The 26436-nt window shown below is 38.7% G+C and overlaps 2 protein-coding genes and 1 long non-coding RNA gene across 3 annotated transcripts in view; 2 read left to right on the plus strand and 1 right to left on the minus strand.

Moving 5' to 3' along the window:
- LOC144651479 (uncharacterized) overlaps positions 1-23246 on the plus strand; it is a 111557-nt gene extending 88311 nt beyond the window's left edge. The window contains exon 16 of the mRNA XM_078511421.1: positions 23194-23246. The gene's annotated coding sequence lies outside the window, so the exon portion shown is untranslated. The remainder of the gene's footprint in view (positions 1-23193) is intronic.
- On the plus strand, positions 902-15661 carry LOC144648153 (uncharacterized). Its single transcript, XM_078507783.1, has 7 exons — positions 902-3181; positions 3980-4181; positions 6322-6402; positions 11409-11547; positions 11876-11991; positions 13633-13780; positions 15427-15661. Exons 1-7 carry the CDS (start codon positions 902-904, stop codon positions 15659-15661), a joined length of 3201 nt encoding a protein of 1066 aa, XP_078363909.1.
- On the minus strand, positions 18140-23154 carry LOC144651566 (uncharacterized). Its single transcript, XR_013570336.1, has 3 exons — positions 22582-23154; positions 22117-22242; positions 18140-19774 (listed from the first exon to the last, which is right to left on the minus strand). It is a non-coding gene; the product is annotated as an uncharacterized LOC144651566 (long non-coding RNA).
- Positions 23247-26436: the final 3190 nt, after the last annotated feature.

Raw genomic sequence — 26436 nt, forward strand, 5'->3', positions numbered from 1 at the left:
TTCAAAATTGGGCCTTCTACTATGAGCTTCTATGAGACCAAATGTTTATTTAAAATATGGGCTAATGAAGCGATACAACAGGAATTATCGGCGATGGGTAGAAAGCAGAGTTTTTGGCAGAACATCGCTACGAAAGTTTACGACGGCGGATACAAGCGCACAGCATTCACAACACAAAAAATTCTTCTTTTACCGAAGAAAGCACAAATACTGGCAATACTATCTCCTTGCTAAACACCGCTTGAAAGTCCTGCTCCATCGAAGAGCTTGAAAATACACAGAAAGTCAGGGACGGCGGAGCATTTTTCCAAGTTGGGGGGGGGGGGGGGGCGCTGACTAGTGACTTGAAGTGGGGGGCTTAAAAGAATCTTCTCTTAGTAAGTCTTTATTTTTTCACAAAGCTAATGGAAACTTTATTGTAATTTCGAGCTATATTTTTCGGTTCAAGTGTACCAGATTTATGCAAGAACCGCAAAACCACATAAATTACACACGAGGCATGAAAAGTGTTTGAAAATGACACCTAATGTGAACGATGCAATTACAAGCAAGTTTAGTTGAAACATGTTTCGTTGAAACATGTTTATTCTAAACATGTTTCGGATTAAATTAAGAAGTGACATTTGGTGGGTGTATTCATGTGTCATCATGTGTTATTGCTTGATTTAAATCAATTTTCATTTTGTTTTCGTTACCATCGCGCAAGGTTTAACAGTTCAAGACTAAAGACCAAGTTTTCCAAAGAGAAACAAGAAGAGCATTACAAGTAAAAAAGAAGCAACGTTTGAGTTAGACACGAAACCCGTGCAAGATTAAAATGAAAACTGAAAAGTGAGTAATATATTAACAGAAATTTTCGAAGTAGTACCAAGTGCGAAAAAGACAGACCAAATTGAACGAGATGGGACAAACATTACCTACACTCCAGAAAGAAGAACTACGGGTGAGAGTGCAAATGGACGAGGAAGTCACTAACTTGGAAAACCAGTTAACCAGGAATGAAGATATGAAAGAGATGCGAGTGAATCATGAAAAGGCTATTTCTGACCTAAGAAGACAATTGAATGTGAAGGACCTACAAATTACTGACTTACGGAGTGACATGGAACAACAACTGATAGATAATCGTGAATTGCAACAGCAATTTAAAATTTCAAAAGAGCAGTTAACAAAACAAGAGACAGAGAAAGCAGTTCAACAAGAACGTCTAAGATATTTGGAAATACAAAGGTCAGAAGAGAAAAAGCAAGTAAAAATTTTGCGTGGACAAGTACAAAATCTAAAGACTGAGCTAGGCACTAAAGATAAAAAACTAAGTCGTTTAGACACAGAGCGTGTAGATATGCAAGAACAGCCAAGAAAACTGCAAGAACAATTAAAGGAAAAAGACACTGAAGAACTAAGTGTTACTTATCAGCAAGGTCAATTTAGAGACACAACTAGACAGACAAAAGACTTACCAACTCAAATTACTAACCTGCTAAAACAGTTACAAGAAAAACAGAAATGTACGAAAAAGGTTGAAAAACAGTTAAAAGGAGAACAAAATCGAGCTTATAAACTGGAAAGTGAGTTAGGTGCACACAAGCATCAACTGCCACAAAATCAGCATCAATTTGCTTACATACAAAGAGAATTAGGAAAAGGGGACACAGAAAATGAACACGAGCAATTAAAGGTAAAACACCAGCAGGTTAGTCAGCTGGATAGGCAGTTAATAATAAGAGAACAACAGTTGGAGGCGAAACAAAAAGAATTGACTGATCTAAAACTACAATTGAAGAGAAACGATGCTGAAAAAGCATCCTTAAAGACACAGATAGGAGAGGAAGGTAAACGAGTTCACAGTCTACAAGGGCAGTTAAAAACTAAAGAAGAGGAGTTGGCAGTCTTGAAACAAAAATTACAAGAAAGAGATATAGAAAGGGAAAAATATCAGCAATGTACTCAGCTGGAGGCAGATTTGAACGCAAAAGAGCAAGAGTTAGAAAAAATGCAAAAACAATTAAAAGGAATAAAAAGAGATAAAGATAAATTGCAGGGTCACTTAAGAGTGCAACAGAGCAAAAACGAACAACTGGTACAGAAGCAAGAGCAACTGAATAACTTGCAAGAACAATTACGAAGAAAAGACAAAGACGTTGGGACCTTAGAGCAACAGCTAACAGTGCAAAAGCAACGTGTTAGTGATCTGCAAAGTCAGTTAACTGGCATACAAGAGCAATCACAAGAAAAACACCAACAAATTATTGATATGCAAAGACGGATGGACACAATAAGAGAACAATTAGAACAAAATGAGAGGAAGGAGGAACAAGTGGAAAAAACATTGAATAGCTGCCAAGAACAAATACAAGCAATAACAGCTGAAAATGAAACTTTACAGGAACAGTTACGACGAACACAGGGACAAGTTTCTGAGCTGGAAAGTGACTTAAGAACAAAAGAGCAAGGACTGGCATTGAAGACAGAGCAAGTGACTCACCTGGAAGAACAATTACACGAAAAGGACGAACAAGTAAGTGATCTCCAAAGACAAGTGGGCACGATGAGAGATCGTGTCAATGAACTAGACCGAACTTACTCCAGTGAGAATCGACGTACAATTCCAAACGACTGGGTAATAAATCGAAAAGAAATTCAAATGACAGAAGAAGAGCTTGGGTTTGGAGCATGGGGAAGAGTTGTTCAAGGAAAATTTCGCCGCAGTAACGTTGCTGTAAAACAAATCCATGAAGTCCTTCTGTCTCCTCACAGTAGGACAATTTTTGAGCGAGAAGTGGGAATTGCTTCAAGATGCCGCCATCCTTGCTTGTTGCAGTTTATTGGAGCAACCAACGATGATAAAGGGCTATTGCTAGTGACGGAGCTCATGGATCGTAGCTTGAGATCACTGTATGAAGAGCGGCCACTCACTGAAGGAGAAATTTCAGTCATTTCGCTGGATGTAGCTCAAGCGCTAAACTATCTTCACCAAAACAAACCCAAACCCATCATCCACTGTTACATCAGTAGTGCAAATGTGTTGCTATGGCGACAGGGTGACCAATGGAGAGGCAAAGTGTCGGATTATGGCACTGCTAACTTCGTCAGGCAATGCACCAGAGACCATCCTGGAGCTGTGAAATACTGCGCACCTGAGGCCCTTGATGGAGCAGAGATTCAAATTATCAGCTGTAAGGTAGGTAGCTAGGTACTTTTTATTCAGCATTAATTATCAATTATTTCTTTCATGCCTGCTTTATTAAAGTTCGGTCGTCTTAAATATCGGCTGGAGATGTGCAAAATGAAGAAATTAAAAATTACTCAAATGTGGAACGGCGTAGAAGACGGATCTCCAATGTTGATTCCTGCCGTTTTAGAGTTATTTTGTACAATGTGCCATGCATACTTACCAACGTACAGACTTTATTAGCTCGTCCCCACGGGGCTTTTCAGGGTCTAAGTACATTACAAAATTAAAAAAAAAGCAGAAAGCTTTATCACACATGACAATAATGACGTGAAAAGAAGACAAAGATTGAATATAAATTAAATAAAACAGTCACTAAAATGCTTTCGCCTGAGTAGGCGCTTGAAATCCGTCACAGATGGGCTATGTTTGACTGCAGGCTGCAACTCATTCCACAGAGAGGTCGCTCTATATTGAAAAGTCCTTTGACCGCTAGCAGTGCTAACTAAGAGATTTAATGATTCTACAGCTCGAATATCACACCTTTCAATCTCAAATTTGGTGTATAGTATCTCTGTTTAACTCCTGTTAAACCACATTTTTCTTTTTTGTGTGGATCGTTTAAAAGCCGAAAAAGTTATCAATTCTGTGCACGTGTCCATACATTGCCTGTAACTAAATAACTCTTGTGGTGGTTAAGCGTGGTTTTCAATAAGGAATCACGAGGCTATTTCCCCTCGTCTTTCGTTGTTTGTGCGAGAAAGACTGCTGGTTTAAACGCAGCATTGTGTTTGGCTCTGTTTTTAGGGCGATGTTTACAGTTTTGGTGTTCTTATCTGTGAAATGCACATCCGGGAATTGCCAGATCCACAAAGGCGTGATGGACAAGTCAAACGCTTTAAGAACCGGAGGCTTCGGTCCCACCTGATAATCCCATGTCTACGACACAAGCCTGCATGGAGACCAGATATGGAAGAGATTATTGATGAGCTTGAAAACCAGTTTCATGGCAAGTCATGTTTAGTGTATTTTTTGGTAATTTTAATTTGAGAATCGTTCTTACAACTTAATCAATCATTCAAACTAACAAACCTCACAGAACTATAACTGAGACAAATGACCAACAAATTACCAACAAAAAAAATCTTTCCTTCAGTGTCAGTGTCAAGGTGGATTTCCACTGACGCGTAATTTTTTACGGGCGTAAAAAAATTAGCGACAATGTATGAAAGACTTGCGCACACGTTGACGCAAGTCGTTCATGCATTGTCTCTAAATTTTTTTACGCACGTAAAAAAATACGCGTCAGTGGAAATCCACCTTCAGTGTTGGTTCAGGGTGTTGATATTTCGTCTGACATTTTTTAACCGGCAAAACAACATTAACCAGGCGTGGGGGGGAGGGGTACGGAGTGTTTGGCGGAATGTTAAGAAAACAGATTGTTGATGCTTCAATGCCCATACTTTCAGTGCCTGAATTTTAGAACAAGCCAGTGTTAAAATGAACTTGGTGAAGGAAAAACGCAGTTTAAAAACTGACAGGATGAGGGTCGACCTTCTGAACTTAGGAAATGATCAGAACTTGATATTTGGATATTTAGGCAATTGATTAAAGTAGTGTTATGTGTTGAGACATTAATGTTTCGAACACTGTGCCGGTTCGAGGATGAGATATTAGAAGTAACTCCACACTGCTTTACGGGAAATTGTGACTCTTAAATTTCTCTTTAATCGTACTCAATAGTTAAACTATAACAAACAAACAAAAATATAACTTGATACGTCTCAAAAAAGCTCGCCATAAATCTTGAACTCGACGGTAAATGTTATTGTTATACAATAATTTCTACTCACAATTCTATTTGTCACTCCCGTGAAAGATACTTGTAAAAGGACCTTGTACTTGTAACTCACTTAAGACTAAAACAATTACCGCTTTACTTTACGATTCTTTACGTTCTTAATGCCCCTAAAGGGACTCGGTCCATTACACCTTCTTATAAATTAAAATAATCTTACATATGTGCAAAACAATTGACATTGACAAAACGTTATTTAAACACGGTTGAAACATCAGTAAAAAATGATAAAAAATTCCTAGAATACTCTTTTACGTGTTTGCCGTGTGGGTGCCCGTTGAGGAGTAAAAGTCATTAATTTCCTTTCTAAATCTTGCAAGGGTTAATGGCTTAAGTAGTTTAGATGGTAGTCTATTCCAAAGAACCGCCCCGGAATAACCAAAACTGCGTTTAAGATAATTAGTTCTTGGTTTAGGTACTTGCAGGATGTTCTCAGAGTTACAGATACTGTAGAAAAAATCACGAGCAGAGAACAGATCTTGCATGTATGGGGGCGTTAGTTTGTTTAGAGGTCTGTTTAGTGTTCTAAACATGATAACTGCCATTTGTTTTGTTCGGCTAACTGAGATCCTGTCCCATCCCTGAAGCATGTCAAGGAGAGCAAGGAGAGGATCTGCATTAGCAACATAGCTAGATTTCGTAATTATCCTTGCAGCGCGCGGTTTTGTAGTTTTTGCAACTTTCAAAATTTGGACGCTACTCGTTTGCTCATTGGGAAAATGACATTTACATTGGGAACCTTTTTAATTTTCACTTGATTCCTGAAGCGTAAAAATATACCAAATTGCGGTTTAAATTTGTTGGCAGAGAGATTTTAAAAACTGTTCAACACCATTAGAGTATTTCCCATAGGACTTGTGATAGGCTATTAATAAAATTTTAAAATTGGCCAATTAAAGTATATATAATAATTATAAGGTGCCAAAAAATTAAGTAGAACTTTTAACATATTTTAGGTCAGATACAACAATACAATACAAATTTTATTGTCATCTCCCCATGGGGGCTTTTCAGAGACAATGAAAAAAACCAACAATAAATACAATAAATTGTCTATAAAAAATTATTGATAAAACTATTTACAATGATAGAATAAAAATTCTTAGAAATGCTAAAATTGTTTAAAAAATAGTTGCTAAAACTAATCACATGTAGAGTTTATAACATTAAAAAAACTGATTTACAACCATATTTTAAACTAATATAAAGTATATTAGTACTGACCAAACAATACCTCTCACAAGAAAACAGATTTGCCGGAATCTTTAACTTTTTTTTTTCTTTCACACAGCTTCCACATTTACAGAACGACGGCCAAGTTGTGACTTTCAAAACATATGTCGCAAATTCCTGTCCTCTCTTGAGCTTGCAGGTATTACAAATTATTGTTAGATTAATAATTAATAATATTGCAATAGAAACCGGCTAAAACTAAAGGTGACTATTAGTGTAATTTCCACAGGTGAACACAAGACTTGGACCTTCTAACAGTCATAGGAGGCGGAGCAGGGGAGCTGAAACTCCCTTAAATGAACCGGTTTTTTGGGGGGTGTGTGTGTGGGGGGGGGGGGGGGTCAGCCCCCCACGTTTTGGTGTCGAAAATATCGCGAGCGCAAAATTGAAAATTGACTGCTAACTGCCAAGGCTTTTGGACCAAGACGCATTTGATCATATTTAGATGTTAATTTGTGCCATATTAATTATTATTATTATTACGATTATTATAAATTTATTATTATTATCATAATAATAATAATAATTATTATTATTATTAAAAAACAAACATCGGCCGAAGCAGTGAAAAACAACTATCAGACCTGAGCAAGAAAATCGATCACACGCTTCAACCAGTATTTTTAAAAGTCGCAATATCTGTGAAAACCTTAAGATGCGTTAACCAAACCCATCTTTAATTAACCAACAGTGCGGGTTCTCCGCAACGCGAAAGCATTTAAAAAACGGTCGAGGCCTTAATAACATCGGCGACCTTACCAGTAACTTTTCCGTCCTAAAGAAATGCAACGGAAAACTGGACTGTTTTATTTACGAAATGCTGTTTATTAGCTCATTTTTATTCTGAAATGATGACGATGATAATAAAAAACACGGTGGTTTTGTAAATCGCATGCGGCCATAAGAAACTCAGTGACACATCGATTGACTAAAAATTATTGAGTTCCCTTCAGACCGGACCTTTTTTTTTAAGAGGATTCTCAGAATTGCTCAAAAGTCATCAACGATAAAACAAAGGTCCCAGATAACTGTATTATGGGTTCAGCCAGTTGGCATGGGTGGCAGGCTCGGATTAATTGTTTAACTTGTTTGTTAAGGTCTGGCCACCACAATTTCTCTCTTAATCGAGATTTTGTTCGCACCATCCCTTGGTGGCCCACATGAGCAATTTGAATGGTCTGATTCCACAACTTTTCTGGAATGACAACTTTGTTTCCTCTCATAACCAGCTGTCCCATTTTCTAGAGTTCATCTTTAACGGCTTTGTAGGTTGTTCCCTGGAGTAAACCAAAGGTTATGACCTGTCGAACCAGCTACAGGGTTAGGTGTCGTTCTGATTCTCTCTCAACTTGGCGAGGTGCTAGTGCTGCAGGTATGGCATCAGCAACTATGCTGCGTGCATATTCTTCTGTCTGTTTGATGGATGCATCAGGAGCACTATCTACTGGCAATCTGTTCAATGCGTCAGCGGTGTTTTCTCTGCCAGGGATGTGTCTCATGCTAAACGTGAACTGATGCATGTATATTATCCATCTTTCAATTCTTGCTGAAGGTGGTTTTGAATGGGGACCAAACACAGCGAGAAGCGGCTTATGGTCAGTGCAAATTTCGAACTAATTTCCATGGATTTACAGGAAGAATTTTTCACATTCCTTCTTCACCGCCAGTGCCTCCCTCTCAAATTGAGAATATCTGCTTTCGGCTGGAGTTAGTGTTCGACTAGCATAGTGTACAGGTCTGTACAGGCCATCATCTTGCTTCTGTTCCAAGACAGCCCCGATACCACTAGTAAGGCGTCTGTGGTGACACGGGTCTCCGCTCCTTGTTTGAAGAATGCCATGACTGGTTCATGCGTAATCTGCAGTTTGACTGCTTGGGAAGCCTTCTCTTCAGCACTGTCCCGTTTCCACTTGACTTGACTTGGTCAGATCCCAGAGTGGGCTGGCAATGATCGCAAAGCTTGGAATGAAACTTCATAATAGTGTGCCAAACCAAGGAAGTTTCGCAGCTCTTACTGGTCCTTTAGTCTTGCACAATTTCTTCGACTCTGTCACCAGAAACTTGCAATTCCTTGTCAGTTAATAAGTTACCAAGGTACTCCATACTACTCACACCGATCTGGCACTTGTCGTTATTCAGTGTTAAGCCACTCTCTTCTAGTTTTCGTCATCACTTGATCAGCTTTGATTCGACCTTTCATTATGCTGTTCTTCAGAAACGCCAACTACACGGATGTCATCATGAATATTGTGAGCAGAAGGACAATCTTTGAGTACCTGCCGGATGATGTGTTGAAATTTCTCAGTGGCCAAAGTGACACCAAATATCAGACACTTGTAGCGATACAGACCATTAGGTCCTGCAAAAGTGGTTATGTCTCTTGACTCCGGAGCAAGCTCTACTTGGTGAAATGTCATGTTCAAATCTAACTTGGAGAACACTTTTGCCCCTGAAATTTCTTGCAGTGTCTCTTCAATGGTAGGCACAGGCTGTTTCTCTTTTAGTATCGCTCGATTGGCCTGCCTCATGTATAAGCTTATGCAAACATCGCCATTTGGCTTTTCGACACTAACAAAGGGATTGATTCAACTTTTGGGACCGTTCACTTCCTTTATCACATCAAGCGCTTCAATGTTCTAGTTTTGTCAACAACCTTTTGTTTTCTGCTGAACGGAATTTTTCGTATGACTTGAGCAACTGGGGTGACACTTTCGTCTACATGCAGTAATCACATGTGGGTACTTTGACTTTAGAGCAGCCTTCTTATCAGTAATGTTTTTGGATTCACAAGCATTTACGGACACACCTACTTTCAGGAAATTTAATTTTTCAGAAGAGCTTCTGCCCAGCAACGTGTCTGCGGTGCCCGGCATTACGAAGAACTCAGCTTTCAACGAAGTTTGTGTATCAGGTACACTAATGTTCAACATGCATTTTCCATTAAGCTTTAATGGCTCCTGAGATGCATAAGCATAAACTTTCCTGACCGTCTCTAACAACTCTAGCTTTCCTTTGCACACTTTATCAAACACTTGCTCATACATTAAGTTGCAGGTAGCACCTGAGTCTATGATGACACTGACAAGTTCACTTTCAAACATAAGAGGTAACGTGTTTGACTCACCTTCGGAGGCGCTGAAGACAAAGAATCTATCACCTTCACTTACTTCACTTCCTTCCACGTCACCTTGGTCAGGCTGGTCGCCTATGGTTCGTACGCCTTCTCGTTTTCTTCCAGATTTGCCTTTTCCCTTGCCCTGTTTATCCTGTTTCGTGCGACAACAGACCTCCATGTGCCCACGATTTCCACATTTGCTGCAAGTATGGTTACGAGAAACTACAATGTGACTTGGCTTATCGCATCTCCAACATTTGCCCTGCCATGGCTGCTTGGCCTTCGCTCCTTTATCGCCCTTACTTCGGCTTTCCCAGGTACGATTCACAGGCTCTTTGCTAACGAGAACCATGACATCCTTATGGTGATAGGTGCTCACCATTTCCAGAAGTCTGGTCAGACTAAGGCTTTCTTCGCAGTAAAATTTGCTTTTCATTTCCTTATTCGTGACATGCAAAATTACAATATCTGTCACCTGGTTGTTCGCCATAGTCGCAGTGTTTTGCCAAACTTTTTAAGAGCGTAACGAAGTTGTTGATCGTTTCGCCCGGATTTGGTTTGCTTGCAAGCAGTTTTTGTCTCGCTAGAGTTACATTCTTCTTAACTTTGAAATGTCAGCGCTTTATCGAACTCTTAAGCGTCACCTCGCACTTCGACTGACTACGAAGATTTCACGGACTCCTGGGCCAGCGAGATGCAAGAGTAAAGCTTGCTTTTGCAGTTTGTTTTCTACTTTGGAAGCTGCCACATACAGTTCGAACTCAGCTTTCCACTTGTCAAAGCGCTGTGCTAGTGTGGCCGGTTCTCCAATGCAGTCGAAAGGCTGGGGCGGATCCAGGATTTCGAGAAGGGGGGTTCGAACAAATGGGACCGCTGAAGGCGGGCCCATCTGGGGCGGTCCGGGGGCATGCTCCCCCGGGAAATTTTGAAATTTAAGTCCTCGGAAATGCGATTTCCATCGTTTTGAGGGATGATTGTGGACGGTTTATAACTCAACAAACCATCTATTTTTAAAGCTATGGACTACGTTTAAGACTTTACAACAATCAACTGACACCTACAAAATGAAACTAAAATCACTGTAATATAAGTTGTCTTCGCTATTTAATGTGTTCTAAAAAGTCACGCTTAAGACTCCTCAAAAATGGGATTAACGAGTAACATTCTACGAGGTTGTTGTTCGGCTAATTTAGGAACTATAGCTTCGTAATCGACAGGCTTTTCATAATGCATATGAATACTCATTGAAGTCAGGCCAAGGAGTCTCTCGGCTGTCATCGTGGTCTACAGTAAAGGTAACGCTTGACTAGTTTTAAAGTGCTGCTTGAGCGGAATTATACATGCAATTCGCAACAACAGGTGGATGTTCGGAAAGATTTCTGGATCACGAGCATGTAGATAGACAGAATGTGTAATTAATAAAGTTGTCAATTGTTAACCTAAGGGAAATTTGAACAAAAGCAAATTGAGTTTCTTCGAAGCTGTAAGGCAGGTTGAAGCGCGTCTGGTTTGATCATTTTGATTGCCATGATTGCCAGTTTCTCATCCAACGATCATGTTCAATGTCGAGAGTCTGTGGGCTTGGGAGAGCTGACATATACATCTCGGAGACTTAAGCAATGTCTACATTTGTGCCCGCATCAATGGAAGGAAGCGCTTATGTAAAAAAAAATTAGACTGGCATTTTGTTTCGTTCACTTATGTTTTTTCGTCAGAAACCGCTCGTGTTAGAATGTTTTTTCTTTCAGTTTAGGGGGTTCGACCGAACCACCCGAACCACCCCTGGATCCGCCCCAGAAAGGAGAGATACAAGGTTATCCACTTAATGTGACCGCCATCCTCGTCGGCAAAATTTAGCATTTGCAGAACAAACAGAGACACGATTTAACAACATAACGTTTTAGTCCGCCATTCAAGATGGCCTCCTTGTGAAAAGCTCATGGTCACTTCCAAATAAGGAAATACCATACATGGACATACACTACAGTTGCTTGGCACATATCATTTACCATCAATTGACTTTCTTTCAGATGCATTCTTTGATCCAAACTACGACATGTGTTACTGTACTGAGTGTCACGAAGCCCGGGGCGATAAGCTCTACTACACTCGCGGGGATCCTCCAAAGGCCTATGGGATTCCAATAGGATGGTGTCGATTTGGGCTCAAGTAAATATACCGCTTGATAAGTTTAAGCTACATTCAGAGTTGAGAATAGAGTAGTAAAACTTCATAATAATGTTGTAGACACTTTTGAAGTTGAAGCCCAATTGGAAGTTCGAATTTCTCACACATATATTTCCCATTTCATAATTATAGCAACACGGCACACACTGAAGGACCAACTCCAAACAAACACTAAAATAATTATGTAGTTTACGAGTAAATCAGTGTGTTCCTACAATGATTTCAATACTCTTCTTTGAATTTCTACGAGATAAGTCGGATAGGTGAATTCGTGAAGTTTTCTTCCTTTTAAACATACATATATTTTTAGGGAGCAACCTCGAGCTTCTGCCCTTGGTGTGTTTGACAAATGGCACGTAGCATTCCATGGCACAAGACTGTCAAGCGTCAATGCAATCCTTAAATGTGGCGATCTTCTTATTCCAGGTTTATAATTATTTATATCTGTGTGTGTGTGTTTTACCATAAATGTGCTAATTTACTTCCTTCAATTCCTGTGAGCGTTCCGGCTTCTTTTGAAAACTCAGAGAAAAAGTTGTGCATTTCATCGCAATCCACTGTTCGAAAAATGCAATAATTTAAGTGTTTAGGTACCCAAGGTGCTCAAAGGCGACCAGCACAATATCCTCTTTTGTCCATGCTCAGTTAAGATGATAGAAGGAACTGTTTTTCTAACATTGTATGCAGTTTATTCTCTTTATTATGTTTCTTGTACCAAGTTTTGTAACGTATACCTGCAGGTTTTTAGCGTTTATTTGTAGGAAATTCAGGGGGGAGATCTTCTGATTTGATTTTTGTTTTTAATCTAATTTGCAATTAAATTTGATCAATGCACGATATTTTCACTGGGTTAGCCTTGATTCATATTGCTAGGCTAGTGTCTGGCGTGCAGAACAAATCCTGAACCTCCTCAAACAATTTCCACCTTGCAAAGTTTATCCTGTGCTTGCAAAAATGCCATCCCTGATTTAGTTATCGATATGCAATGCAATTGCAATTGCAATTTTAATTTTAATGTCCATACGTGGGACGAGGTCTCCCTCAATGTCCGAGCCAAAGGCTCATGTATAAAACGTAGAACTAAACGTGAATTAAAATAGACTTAAGTATATGCTATTAAAAATATATATATATAAAAAAATAAATAAAAAATAAAAAAAAATTCTCCCACCCATTAAAAAAAGAATGAAAAACAAGAACAATACTAATACCACCCCCCTTCCCTTACCCCATACTGTATAATTAGTTTGAATCAATGATCAAGTGATAAAATATATATAAACGCACAAGGATAAAAACTGATAAAAATACATCAAAGGGTTAAAATATAAGTAGATCTAAGATAAACAATGGCTACATTTACAGCTTGTCTTAAAATTATCAAGATTAAAAGTGTTCAACCTTTTGCGAAAATCGTTTAAGTTCGTTGATTGTTTGATGTAAACAGGGAGTTGGTTCCATAAGTGTGTTAATTTATATGTAAAAGAATTATGGTAAAATCTGTTATTATATGAGGGTTGGACAAGGTTGTGACCTCCGTTCCTTAAGCTATAACGCAAGGTACGTTGTTCAAATAAGTTTGAAATGTAGCTAGGTCCGTTGTTCTTAACGCAGTTAAATAAAAGATATAGCGACTGCAGAAGTCTTCTATTTTCAAGAGACTGCATATTAGCTAATGACCAAAGTGTGGCTCTTTTTTCTTTTCTTAGACGTGAGTATCAAACTGTTCAGTGAAGAAACCCACCTTCCATTTGCTGAATCGATGCAAATGTTGGCGCAATTTGTTAGAATTCATAGAAGCGTACCGGCCACACCTGTTTCACCCCCAGGAGGAACATGCGTGAAATTACAGTACATTTCCAGCAAGTTTTAGCCAAGGTTAAATCACCATAGTTAAGACTCATTTAACCTTTTAGTTGGTCTGCTGAGCTTGTCTGAGGGCCTTCCTTTCCATAATTCGTCGGGAGATAAATGGGAAACTATAGATTAAAGAATTATAATAGACTCCTTTGATTCGTTATACTTTTTAATCTAGCACTTTTCTTCATATTTCATTTCTCTGTGTAGGGGATATTGCACTCGGAGGAAGGGAATTAAGCGAGGAGGAAGGACATTTCAATGAAGATAGAAAACCGCCAGGATTTAACACAAAGCAGATCTTTGTATCACCGAGTGTTCGATACGCTGGACACGACATTTACGCACAACCCAGCAGGTTTTTCCGTGTCCCCTTTTTCGGTTTTGTTATTCATTTTTCTTATTTATGTATGCATGCTTCTTTTCGGCCTCACTCCTAATACCCTAGGACACGTTTCTCCAATCCCCAATCCTCTTCCGAGTAAGAATCTAAGATGGCGCCCGATCAAAATGCGTTCGAATATGGTCACTAAATACGCTAGACTTGCTCCAAGTCGCTCGTTAGATTCGCAGGAGACCGCTGGATACAGAAACGGAGGGCGCGCGCGGGCATGAGAAACAAAATGGCGGAGGATCGTTGCGGAACGAGCGACTTGTCTCACCTGCAGCGCGCCAATTCTGAAATATGGCATCACCGGTGGATTTTTCCACCGGTGACGCCATCGAGATTATGTCAATCATATTGTATTGCGCGCGAACTTACTGAGCGCGCTGTGCCCGCCAACTTAGCGCGCGCTGCTCGCGAGACAAGCTTGCGTTTAACTTTTCACCTCTTTCACCTCAGTTAAACCGTTTTAGAACAAACAACACAAATGTCTTTTTTTGTGCATGTCTCTTTTAAATCTTACAGAAATGAGAGAGCCATCAAGGGCCTTGAGTATGATTTCCCACAAAAAAGGAAAGAAAAGCGCAATTTTAACACACGCCACAGCGCGCGTCAGCTGCACACGGCGCACGAAACTGACGTCAATACGATAAAAGAAACCAATTCATTGCACACAAGCATGATGCAATTTTTCGCGGCAATAAACGTCAGCCAGAATCGATTTCCTGCAAGTGACACAAGTCCGAGCTTTTCCTAACTGTTTGTTTTCCTTCGCGCGCGTGTTCACAGAAATGAATCACGCGCGATCTCTCGCGCGCGATTTCAAAGGTGATTTTACTCAAGTGGTCTCTCTCGCTTGATTTCAAAGCGATTTTATTTAAGTAACTATAGATGCAAAGAAAAAACGAGCGACTTGGGACAAGTCTATAAATACGCCTGCTTTGCAGGCTAATTTTGCATTGCAAGGCTAAGTTTACTAAGGACCGGTACCGGTTCTTAATGAATTTAGCCTAAATATCGGATCGATCTCGTCCACGTTGAGCCCAGTGTCTGTGCCACCTAGTATTCGGTCCAGTTTATTTTGATTTCTGAATGCGCCGAAAAAGCAGGTTCACACAGACGGAAGAAAAATGCTAAACTGGCCGGCCTGGGACCGGCTGTGCAGTTTTGTGTATTTTGCGAATGATTGGCTGGTGTAAATAACTGATTTCATAACTATGATGTAGTAGAAGACCGCAGTACTGGGGCAGTCCATGTAGTGTGAAAAAATACGCATATTACCATGAACGACTGCTGTCCCGCCGGGACAAGGTTTCGGGCTGGAACCATTAAGATGCACGTGTATGTCTTTTATCTGTAGCGCACTATCACCGTGAATATGTAATATTATTATAAAAAAATCAGTGAAATACCAGGAAATCTTTCGCGAAAAAATCATATCTTCACACGTGAAAAAGAAAAACAAGTTATTTTCATATGTGAAGATATCGATTTCGAAACATTTTCTGACAAGTTTGCCCTGTTTCAATGCTGAATGAGCCAAAGTAAATCGATATTAAGGCGAAACATCTTCACATTTGATAACTTGTTAATACATTGTTTATGGGTGTAATTTCTAGTTTTGAAGACCCATCGACGAAGAAGAAATTTGCTGCCAAAACAGTTCTTCAGCTGCGCATTAACCCGAAAAGTTACGAAGATGGACCACAGACAGTCGGTGCTACAGAGCAGATCGACACGCATTTTAAAAATAAGGAACTTGAATGGTCTACCAGGGAACGTGGGGCCATAATTTTATATGGACTTCTCGTTAAACTTGAAGAATGCGAAGAACTTGATTTTGTTCCCATCTAATAAATAATATATAGATTTAGGCAAGCCTAAAAGCGGAGCTCCCCAGTTAATTATTTTGCACTTTGTTGAAACCTGAATTCAAGCCATTGTACAATTTTAAGGCTAAGAATATAATATTCGTTTTATTTTTTTTTTTATAAATTTTAATATTGTTACTTACTTTTTTTTACCGTGTCCCGGGGGGGGGGGGGAAGAGGTACTCCCTAAAATTTACTCAAGGGGTGTGCCACTGAGTCGCTGAGGCTCTGGACCTGTTCCAGAGAAAAACGGCTCAATTTGCGACCCTGTTCCAGACAAACAGTGCAAAATAGGTACCCTGTTCCAGACAATATCCACAATGAAAAATATATGAAGATAGATATAAAAATAGGGCCCCAATGGGTCCATGTGTTTTGCTGCTAGAGCAAAGTCTTAGGGAACATGTTGATGAAAGACAAGTGAGTCGAGATTGAAATCCAACGTCTTTTATTGTCTGTCACTTGTGTGCAGGTTAATAATTGCACTATATTGTAGTCACTTTGTGTTAATTCAATCCTGATAATTTTACTGATCAATGTTATGTTGAAATCAAAGACAGCAAACATAATTTAATTACTAGTAAGTTAACGTAATGTCTGACATGATTGTCTCTTTGATAAAAAACAGTAACTCTTAACATTATAAAAAAATCTCAATGAACTCAAAGTGATTCTTTTAGTGGCGTTATCTCACTGGTTACCGTTAGTTGTATTTGGAATCATTGTCACAATGGTAGCGTTTTAACAACAACGAAAAAGACAGAATCTATTGACCTTATAAGAACTCAATGTGATATATTTATTAGTGACAAGACAGTGGTTCTTTAACCACTTTCACCCAAATTAAACACTGGAACAACTAACTCTTAACAAACTTGTTGTGTCACCCTGAGTTAAATATGCAAAATTCAGAAATTATAAATAATCGCACGCGCACCGGCGTACAACAACAGAAAGACGGCGTTGAACGTAACGCAAAGTTCATTTTGAAAGCGAAAGTTTACAAATAATTATTATCATTCGTCAGTCATCCCTTCACGCATGAACACTCGTCGAATTTCAGTGTCTTCACAACAAGATCGGAAGATCGATAAGGACCAATTTTTGATTCTGCGAAAGCTCGTTTTCTTAAAGTTTTAGAAATTTGTGAAGTTGGAGGATTCACTGAGGACTGCGTAGCCGAAGATGCAGTGGCTCGCTGGACATCAAATTCTATTTTTCACGGCGTTTAATTAATCTTCACAAAATAAACATGTGGCGCCAGCGCGTCTGGCAGTCAAAAATTCATTTTTCAAAAAACTTTCCCTTTCCAGCTATTTTAGCGGGGCTTATACTATAGTACCTACCTGTCAGTCGTAGAAAAGCTGAAATTTAAGGATGAACTGTTTATTAAATGAAGACCGTATTATTTTTTAATAACTAGTAAACAAACTGGTCGCCACGCATTTAAACACGAACTGACGAATGTTGCATCTGATGCAGTGAATCTGGTGAATGAGAACTTCCTTTAATATTTCTTTGTTTTCGACGGTGTGCACCACTGAATAAGTTTCTTTCCCATTGTGATGTTACTAGTATTAATTCGTTTCTAGCTGTCTTTTATATAGCTCGAATACAGCTACAATTAGCGGTGCAGCCTACCAGCATGGTATATTCCTTTCCAGCTGTCTTTGCGTGACAAGTTACACGTTCATACATTTTATTTTAAAATATGAAGTTCAGAGTTAATACAGTACTAGTATGCTGTAGACAGTGTAGACAAGGTGAGGGTAAGTTTATTTTCAAAGCGAAAGTTTACAAACTGTGCACTAACCGTACCGGTCCTTTGGAGAAAATATTTATGACCTTCGGCGAGGTTCCAAGTCTTCGCTCTTTTCGTAAATGATGAAAACTGCAGAATAATTTTCTCATAAAACTGGAGTGGTCGCGCCACAGTTTGTTTTCTTTCCCAATGCGATATACTTTTAAATCGGTTTTCTGTTTTCCAACGTGTCCAACGTGGTTTGCGTTCGAATACTTTGGCCCGTAACTTCGAATGCGATCAGCGCTACGGTTCATTGGTTTCGATTTTGTTTGTTCATGGATTTGATTGACATCGGTAGTTCAGATTTCTCCTCTGTTACGGCACTTACACCTTACACCTTACGGTCCTTACGGCACAAACTTCAGCTCTCAATGTGTTTTGCTTGCAGCCATTGCGGCTGCAGCAAAACACAAAAACACTAGCGTACATCACAAAGCGCTCACTTGACTTTGTCTGTGGCTTGGAGAAAAACCAATGAGAGGAGCGGATTTTCATAGCTAAACTTGATAGTGTTCCACAGTCAAAAGAGTGATTTGTATACCCTGTTTCAGAGTCAGAGAGGAAAAAGGCATACCCTGTTGAGCAGCACATACCCGTATAGCCCTTATATGGGAGTACCGTATACAGCAACACCAAATAAGCCGAAAACAAACAAAATCAATCAAAACGTTTTAATTCCACTGACAGCATTATGATCCAGAAGTCTGGATGGGAAATTATGCTGCAAAACGGGTAATTATGTAACCTTCGTAGATAAGGAGGGGGTAGTAGGGCTGCATGTTGGGGTAGATAGGCATATCACGTGGTAAATTAGCAAAGCACTTAACATTTAGAGTATATAGGAAATAATATACATCTACATTGAGAATATGGTTAATTTTCTTTTTTTCATTCATTCATTTGTTTTTATTTTCACTATTTGCCTATATTTTAATTTTGAATGGAAATGGCAGAGGTCATACATGTAGCAAAGGGTTTACAGCATATTGCCATAAGCTAATGCCAAGCAAACCGGAGTGAAAGCTAACCACAAGCAAACTAGAGTGAAAGCTAATCCCAAGCACACCGGATGAATAAAGCTAACTGCGAGCAAACAGGGGTGAACCTAACTACAAGCAAACCGGAGTGAAACTAACTGGAAGCAAAGAAGGGACATTCTGTAACCCCATCCCACCCCCCTCCCCCCCAAAAAAAAGGATGATAGCACCTTTTTTAATTTTACATGTCTTTTTGAGTCCCCTTCCTCTTAAGGGGTTTCACTTCACTTACAGAAATAAAAAAACAAAAATTCTGGGAAGATAGAATATTGCTTGTGTGTCTCAAACTCAGTTTTGTTCTTTGATTACGCAGAAAAAATAGAATCATGTTTGCTTGTGTATAAAACTATGCAAGAAAAAAAGCATCAATACTTTGACTGCTCTTTTAAAAATTTGTATGCTTTATTGTACACATTTTTGTGGAGTCATGTTGCCCATTCGTCATGAAGTTCACAAAGTAAGCAAATGAGTCACAATTTGGTTGCTTCATGGTACCTAATGGATACTGCAAATTTAATCTGGCTTTAGAATATTTCACTAATTTTAACATAATAGCTGTTCTTATAAATTGTACGCAGCATACAACACATAAGAATGAAATTGGTATTGCATATTGCTTGCAATCACGATTTTAACGTCTATACTTAAGAATTACAGTACCACCAGTTTCAGCATTACCAATCCAAATTCAAATTATTACATTGCTTTTTAACTCCACTACCTCCCCCAAGGTCAACCAAAGATCTTATGATATACAGTAATTAGACAACTACATGTAAGTCCTGTGTAGTCGAGGGCTCAAAATATTTGGACACTTACAGGTCATGTTAACCGGCCAAAGAGATTTTAGCTTGGTCACATGTGGTTTCTTACCAGCCAAAACATTGAAAATAGCAATTTTAAACTCCCATTCATTTCTGCTGTTACTGTTTTGGCTGCATAAATTATTCTTAAAAAGATCACTTCATAATGCCCTTGTTACATCTAAAAAGATGTGAAAGAGACAGGTCAATCAAGAAGTTGTTTTCTGAAGTACACTGTAAATACGTTAACATTTAAAATATAAACTTTGCTCATTTGCAGCTTTTCTTGATTTCAATTTACATGTAATTTACTAGTCTCTTGAAAATGGCATCATGAAGACACCCAAACATCAAGCTGGATAATCTTAATCCTTCCTGTTTTCTTTTGATGTCCTTGTCCACATTCTGTTTTTGTGTCTGTGGCTCTGCAAATTCTGAAATTCATGTTAACCCTGAAAAAAGTCAAATGCCACAGATTAAATTAAAATTGATTAATTGGTATGAAAATCAATAATTTATAAAACAAAACACTTAACGCAAGCTTGTATAAAGTGAAGCAAAACTACTGGATGCGAAAGGATACCTTATATATTTAACAGAGATGTATCAGCACAGACTATTTTTTTTTACTGATAACTGCGAAGTCAACTACAGAAAAAAAACCCGGTAACTCGAACTCGGATAACTCGAACAACCTTCCTAACTCAAACTCACTTCCATTTCCCTTGGATTTGACCCCACTTTTCAGTCATTTTTACTCGGTTAAATTCGAACTCTGATAACTCGAAAACCCCGCTAACTCGAACTAAATTTTGTTTCCCTTGAACAAAATTTGGGTCAAACTTTTTACCCTGATAACTCGAATTCCAGAACTTGCAACTCGCAACGGTTGCCCATTGATTATAGCAATGAACAGATCATGTATTTTACAGTCATTTTCCACTCTTAACAAAAGAATGTGTGGTCGCTTTAGAGTTTCTGGCAAGATAAGTTCAATTTGCACAGTACTGTATACTGAAGTGCTTAAAAATCAGTATACTATCAATTATTAACTTGGCAAATAAAATATTCAATCAACCCCGCTAACTCGAAAAACCCCGCTAACTCGAACTCATTTTCGTTTCCCTTCAGAGTTCGAGTTAGCAGGGTTCTACTGTAAATATTTCAGGACCTGAACAATCGATGAAAATCGATGATCGGAAAATCAATCGATCAATCGATGACAATCGATTAATTACTGTTGATTGGCATCGATTGGCATCGGCCAATCGATGATCAATCGATAATCACACTTTGGTGGTCGCGAACTTCATCGATTGCCATCGATTGGCATTAAACACACAATCAATCCGAAGCATGAAGTAAATACTTACATATGTTGTTTTGTAAAAAAAAAATAATAAAGCTCCTTTCCATTGAGATGAAGTTTACATCATAAGCTTTAATGTTTCTGTTTTTCATTCGAGTTTCCTACTGTTTGCTAGCGCTAGAATTCCAAAGACACTTCGTTATTCGTGACCGAGTCAAAAATGGCGGACGTGACAGGCGAAACTCATCCCCAGACTCCCACTGTTGTCTCGTTTTGGTTCCGACGTACGGACGACGTATTTTTGAGTTCTCTCTGCTACTGTTTGATTTGAAATATTTCGGACGAGCGAGAAAATGTTTATGGACTACAAGACAGAGTTTTAGAAAAATTACATTGTACTTAGACAGCGAGGAATTCTGTAAGTTGCGATTTCTATTTACTTTGCCAGGAGTTGGTTCGAAAGCAAACCAGACCGAAAAGCGTACGCTTCGTTGATGGAGGCGAATAAGACTTAAGCTCAAAACGTTTGTTTTAAATAATTATTGCCTTATTACTGTTAAGTTAGTAAGTTTCTCGTTGTATTGACATTTTTTGGAAAGGTTATCATTGTTGTTGCTAATAAAATATAACATACAAGAGAGACCGTGTGTTTTAAAGTAAACATATTTATCAAATACTAGTCAAATAAAAAACGATGGCAGTTAAATGATCGATTGAATTGGTAATCGATGATATTGATAATCGATGAAAATCGATGTTAGTTAATTGATCGATTGTCATCGATTATCGATGAAATTGATAATCGATGACAATCGATAATCACAAAAACTTTAGCGATCGATTGTTCATCGATTATCAATATCAATCGATTAATTGATATCGATTGTCATCGATTGTTATCGATTGCCATCGATTATCGATTCCATCGATTGTTCAGGTCCTGATATTTTAATAAACTCAAAGCATCACTGCAAACCCTTACACCCCCTCTTTAAAAGGTTTGACCTTTAAATACTCCCCCTCCCCTCTACCCCTATATATACATGTACATGCATAGGAAAAACATTGCCACATCTTAAAAGCTTTTCTCTTAACAGTAATACTAAGATTTTTAAAGATACACATTTAATTAATAATAAGTTTGCATGCACAGCTGCATACAGTGTCTAAAATGGCATGAATTTACTCACAAAGATTCCAGTTTTCCAGTAGTCATTAACCTTTGTTGTGTGCATTTTCCAAATTCCACAACAAGATTGTGATTTTTTTATGACAAATATAACATTTACTGTTGACATTCTGAATGAAACCAGCAAAACAGACCTCAAAATCTCAAAATTGTTGACATTGTTATGTAATCCACATGAACGCTCAATAGTGAACAGAACTACATGACAAGTGGATTATTTAATATATTTGGGAACGAAAGAGCTAAGTAATGAAGCTGAAGTTTATTTACTCTGACTAAATGAACAGTAATTTTACCTCCATCATGAATATCAATAAACTGCATACACTGAATCGATCTATTTCACTCGGAGTTAACGAAATTCCAGGTGCTTCGTGCAAACTGACATCACTTTCATTCTCATCTCAACTGCTCTTCCAGCACTGTAAAACAAAATAATCATATCACAAGCATTTAAAAATCGTAAGCTTAATTTTCTTCGAGATGTGTTGAAGTGATATTCTTTGTGAATTCGTTCCTCGAAGGCCCAACAATTATTTGTTTACATAATCAAATCCTCCTATTTGATCAGTAAAACCTGGTAAAACTGAATTTTAACGAATAGTATTTTTCAACATTGTTCATGTCACAAGCAAATGCTTAGTGGCGAAAGCAAGTAAAATGTGCCGTCAATATAAGCTTTATACTTTGCGTATAAAGTAAGCTTAAGACAAAACGTAGAGATATTAAATGACGGAAACTCACTGCAGTTTTGTACTCACCTTCACCAGTTGGCCACAGTAGGTACACTCGTCTGCTCGTTTTATCTCCGTTCCCTTGTTCTCCGCTATTTCTTTGCCTGTTTCCTCGGCACCTCTCTTGCTATTTTAGTCGCTTTTCTTCGCTACTTTGCTACCAGGTTCGACAGGCGCTTTGCTATACTTTTTCGCCTGCTTTCTGTCCGGGTTTTCTGGATCTCTCGCGATCTCTTTCCCGTCGCAAATCACTTAAACCCTGTTTCCTCGAAGTTAAGTTTACCCTGCTCTCGTTTGTAGTCATCGGCATAACAAGGAGCCAAAATAAATGTGTTTGTCTCAAGTTCTAACTTTCAGACTAGCTGTTTAGACCTCACACTGCAAAATTATTTCGCGCCAGTACTGCGCGAGTTGTCAAGACCTTTCAAGATCCCGGATGTGCGCAACACCGTACGTACGTACGCCGCCGTACGCGCCCGCGAGGCATGCCGCTAGCCATGATGACCATGAAAACTCGGATGCAGAGGTTTCCTATTTTATTTCATGTGTTTTTTTTTTTTCATGTGTTTTTTTTTATGGGTATGGTGCTCCGCTCTGCGGCCCTTACGGGCCGCTAAGGAGCTCCGCTATCAACCTAAGTGGGAAATGCAGAAACAATAGAGTAAAGTGAGAAAACGAGCGCGAAACGCGAAACCCAGGAATTAGAAAAGGAAGTGGAGTTATTGTCGTTATACTAGTATACCTAAATGGTAGAAGTGCTGCCAAAGGGGAAGAACGATTTAGTTGTATGCTTGCAGTAACTGATTTAGTTAAGGCCCCTAGCAAAATATGGTACTATGCCGAGAAAAACACAAAAGAGACAAAAACAAAAACAAATAAAAAGAAAATACAAAAAAGTTAAGAAACTATTTACAATTTTACATCAAATAACGCTAGCGGACTTAAACGCAAAGCCTTCAGCATTTGCATTGTGTCGGGGATCAAGTTCCACGCCTTGGCAGCAGTATGCCTTACACATTTTTTTACAAATTAAGACTGAAGAGATCTTCGTGTCGATTCGAGTGAGCTTTTTTTTAAACAAAATTTGCCTTGAAAAGCAGAGTATTTAACATGTTTCAGTTTACGTTGTGCGCTGAAAATCCAAGTTGTCACTTGCGAGGTCCAGCCAGGGGTGGGGGGGGGGGGGGGGTAGTGGGATACCAATATACCCCACTTTTTGCCCAAGGATACCAATATACCTGAAAACTGCAAAAACGTTGATACCAAATACCTAAATTTATTAAATCTGATAACAAAGGCTGGTGTAACTAAGGGACGGACCATTATTTATTTGGAGGGGAGGGATCTAAATTTTTTTAACAGAAACAGTTTCTTTATGTGTCGTTGTCTGGGTATACAATTTTTTTTCAGGCTGGGTCTTCCCTCAGACAATTTTTTCTTTAGTGTCCAGATAGTGGCATTGGAGAGCTACTTTAGTTGAACTTTTTATCTACTAGTCTACGTGTTTCGTGTGACCAGCGCACACCTTATTTGATCAGGGAGTTTTACAGTTACACAAACAAGTAATTCAGGGTTTTACAGAGGCAGCGTGGCCGAGTGGTTAGAGCGCCGGACTTGAAATCTGGAGGTCCCGGGTTCAAGTTACCCGTTCTGACCACTATCTGGATTTGTTCTCGGTCGTCCCGAGCTCAAATCCTCGGTCATGCTTGTAAATAGCCAACTGGTCTGTCTCCTGCCAGTTAGGATTTTTAACCATGTTATGTTTATTTAATATATCATATTTGTTTAGTATTTGTTTCATATACACGGCCCCACAAGCTTTTAGCTTTAAACACAAACCGTGTATAAATAAAGTTGCTTTACCTTTTTTTTTTCAATGACATTTTTTATAAGCCGCTTTCTGGTTGGAAATAGGTTGATGTGACCACAGAGGAGGCTATGAGGCCCCTTTTCCTAGGGGGGTCTGGGCCCTGGGAGCATTCTCCCCCAGTGAATTTTGAAATCTAGAAGATCAGAAATGCAATTTCCAGCATTCTGGGCATCAAAATGAGTGCTGTTGATGATATATCATGACATCAATGGCTGACTATCTTTTGTCATCAAACTATCTATTTTCTCCTCCTCATGTCTCCAACAATTTATTTGAGCCTTTTTGTTCTTTCAAACAACTTTTTTCAGGATTTTTGTTCCCCTCCCCACCTCCAAAAAATAATGGTCTGTCCCTAATTAACAGCTTTGACAAAGTCAAAACCACCACTCATGATGACCAGTCGCAGTATGCGCTCGTATGCGGATTTAGTGACGCAAGAACTGCAGATCTTTCATGATTTTTTTTTTTAAAGTGACACAAGCACTGAGGATAAGACATTTAAAAAAAAGAAAAACACACCAACATTACGCTTATATACAGAATACCAAACATTCAGGAAAAAAGATACTTAATACCCGTATTACGGCAAAAAGATACTGAATACCTTGGTTAAAAAGACCCAAAACCCCTGGCAGGGCCTGACTTGTTTGAAATCCTGCATCACGCCTGGTCACATATCAAAACGCAATCAACGAGGCCGACAAATTGGCGCTCGTTTCTGGTTTGGCCTTTGGGTACAATAAAAATTTGCTCGCACTAAAAAAATAACGAGAAATACTTACAGGAACATTGCTATATATTGTTAACCATAAAGATTAGCGAGAAAGCGGAACGACATTTTGGTGAGTGGCACGATTATCAAGTATGTGACGAGAAAAAATAATTTATACCAAAAGTAAAGGTGTGAAATAGAATAAATTTTCAGTGAGGTGTCAAAAATGATAATGAGAGTAATGGCGCCAAGATGACACCGACAAGTTGTTCCGTTTTTAGTTAACTGTATTTCTAAGGTTAATGCTATTTAGTATAATTTCAAAGGTGATTATAAGAATTGAAGCATTCTGATTGGTTGAGAAGCTCGGCTTATGAGGCTATAATCACCCCACGCGAGGTGATTATAGCTTTGAAGGCTTGGTTACTTAGCCACGCCACCTTTGACATTCAGGGAAGTAAACAAGGCCACTTTTGCAGAATGAAAATTTCTTTAATTTGAAAGAAACCAGTCCAAGTCCTGGATATTTTAAACATTGGGAATTTTTCAAAATAACTACCAAGACTTTTGGACCGAAAACATTTTCAAGAGATGGTTCTCAAGGCATTAGAAATGATCGTAAATACGGCGGTTTTGGCGATCGATGAGAAACTCAGTCAGATCGATTGAGCAAACATTAGTTAGTTCTCTTCTCATCGGAGCTACTTATTTTTAGAGGATTCGCACATTCGCTTAGAAGTCATCCACAATCATACAAAGGTAACAGACATCTATCTTTCTCATTGTGTTTGTTTTGTTCCGTTTTATTGCTTTAACTAAATACATTCTGATTGCAATCGATGATTTGAACTGGTTTACACCGTATGCAAGCGAACACTTGTGTTTGCTGTTTTCTTTTTTGCTATCGTTATTTTTTTTAAGTTCTCGATGATCACCTCTAAAAATCATACTAAAACAATTATTTGCCTCAGGCTCAGTGATTATCGTTGAAATTCAACATTATTAAATTCTCAACCTCGGATATTGCATTTCTAGCTTTCTGATTGGTTTACTGAATCCCGATTATCAGCTCGTATACCTATGTTTGACCTTATATAGGAAATGAGTGCGGCAAGTGTCGCTCAGCGTAAAATTTTTCTGCGGGAAGCGACAGTTCCATCGGAAAAATGGTTGAAAACAGCAAATTTGGCGAGCTTTATGAACAAGAAATAATCAGCGGTGCCTACAAAAACCACAGAAATGCCATAGTAAAATCAACTACGAAAAACAAAAGGATTGATGCGAAAAGTTTAATTAATAA

This window comes from Oculina patagonica, chromosome 4 (assembly GCF_052425735.1).
Source record: "Oculina patagonica isolate OP01 chromosome 4, crgOcupat, whole genome shotgun sequence".
In the NCBI taxonomy this organism is placed as follows: domain Eukaryota; kingdom Metazoa; phylum Cnidaria; class Anthozoa; order Scleractinia; family Oculinidae; genus Oculina; species Oculina patagonica.

What these genes read in the sequence shown, in the direction of transcription:
- LOC144648153 (XM_078507783.1), top strand. Translation starts at nt 902, where the DNA reads ATGGGACAAACATTACCTACACTCCAGAAAGAAGAACTACGGGTGAGA. An exon ending in TTCAAATTATCAGCTGTAAG is followed by an intron (nt 3,182 to 3,979) that starts GTAGGTAGCTAG and finishes CTCTGTTTTTAG; the next exon opens with GGCGATGTTTACAGTTTTGG. An exon ending in TGGCGATCTTCTTATTCCAG is followed by an intron (nt 11,992 to 13,632) that starts GTTTATAATTAT and finishes TTCTCTGTGTAG; the next exon opens with GGGATATTGCACTCGGAGGA.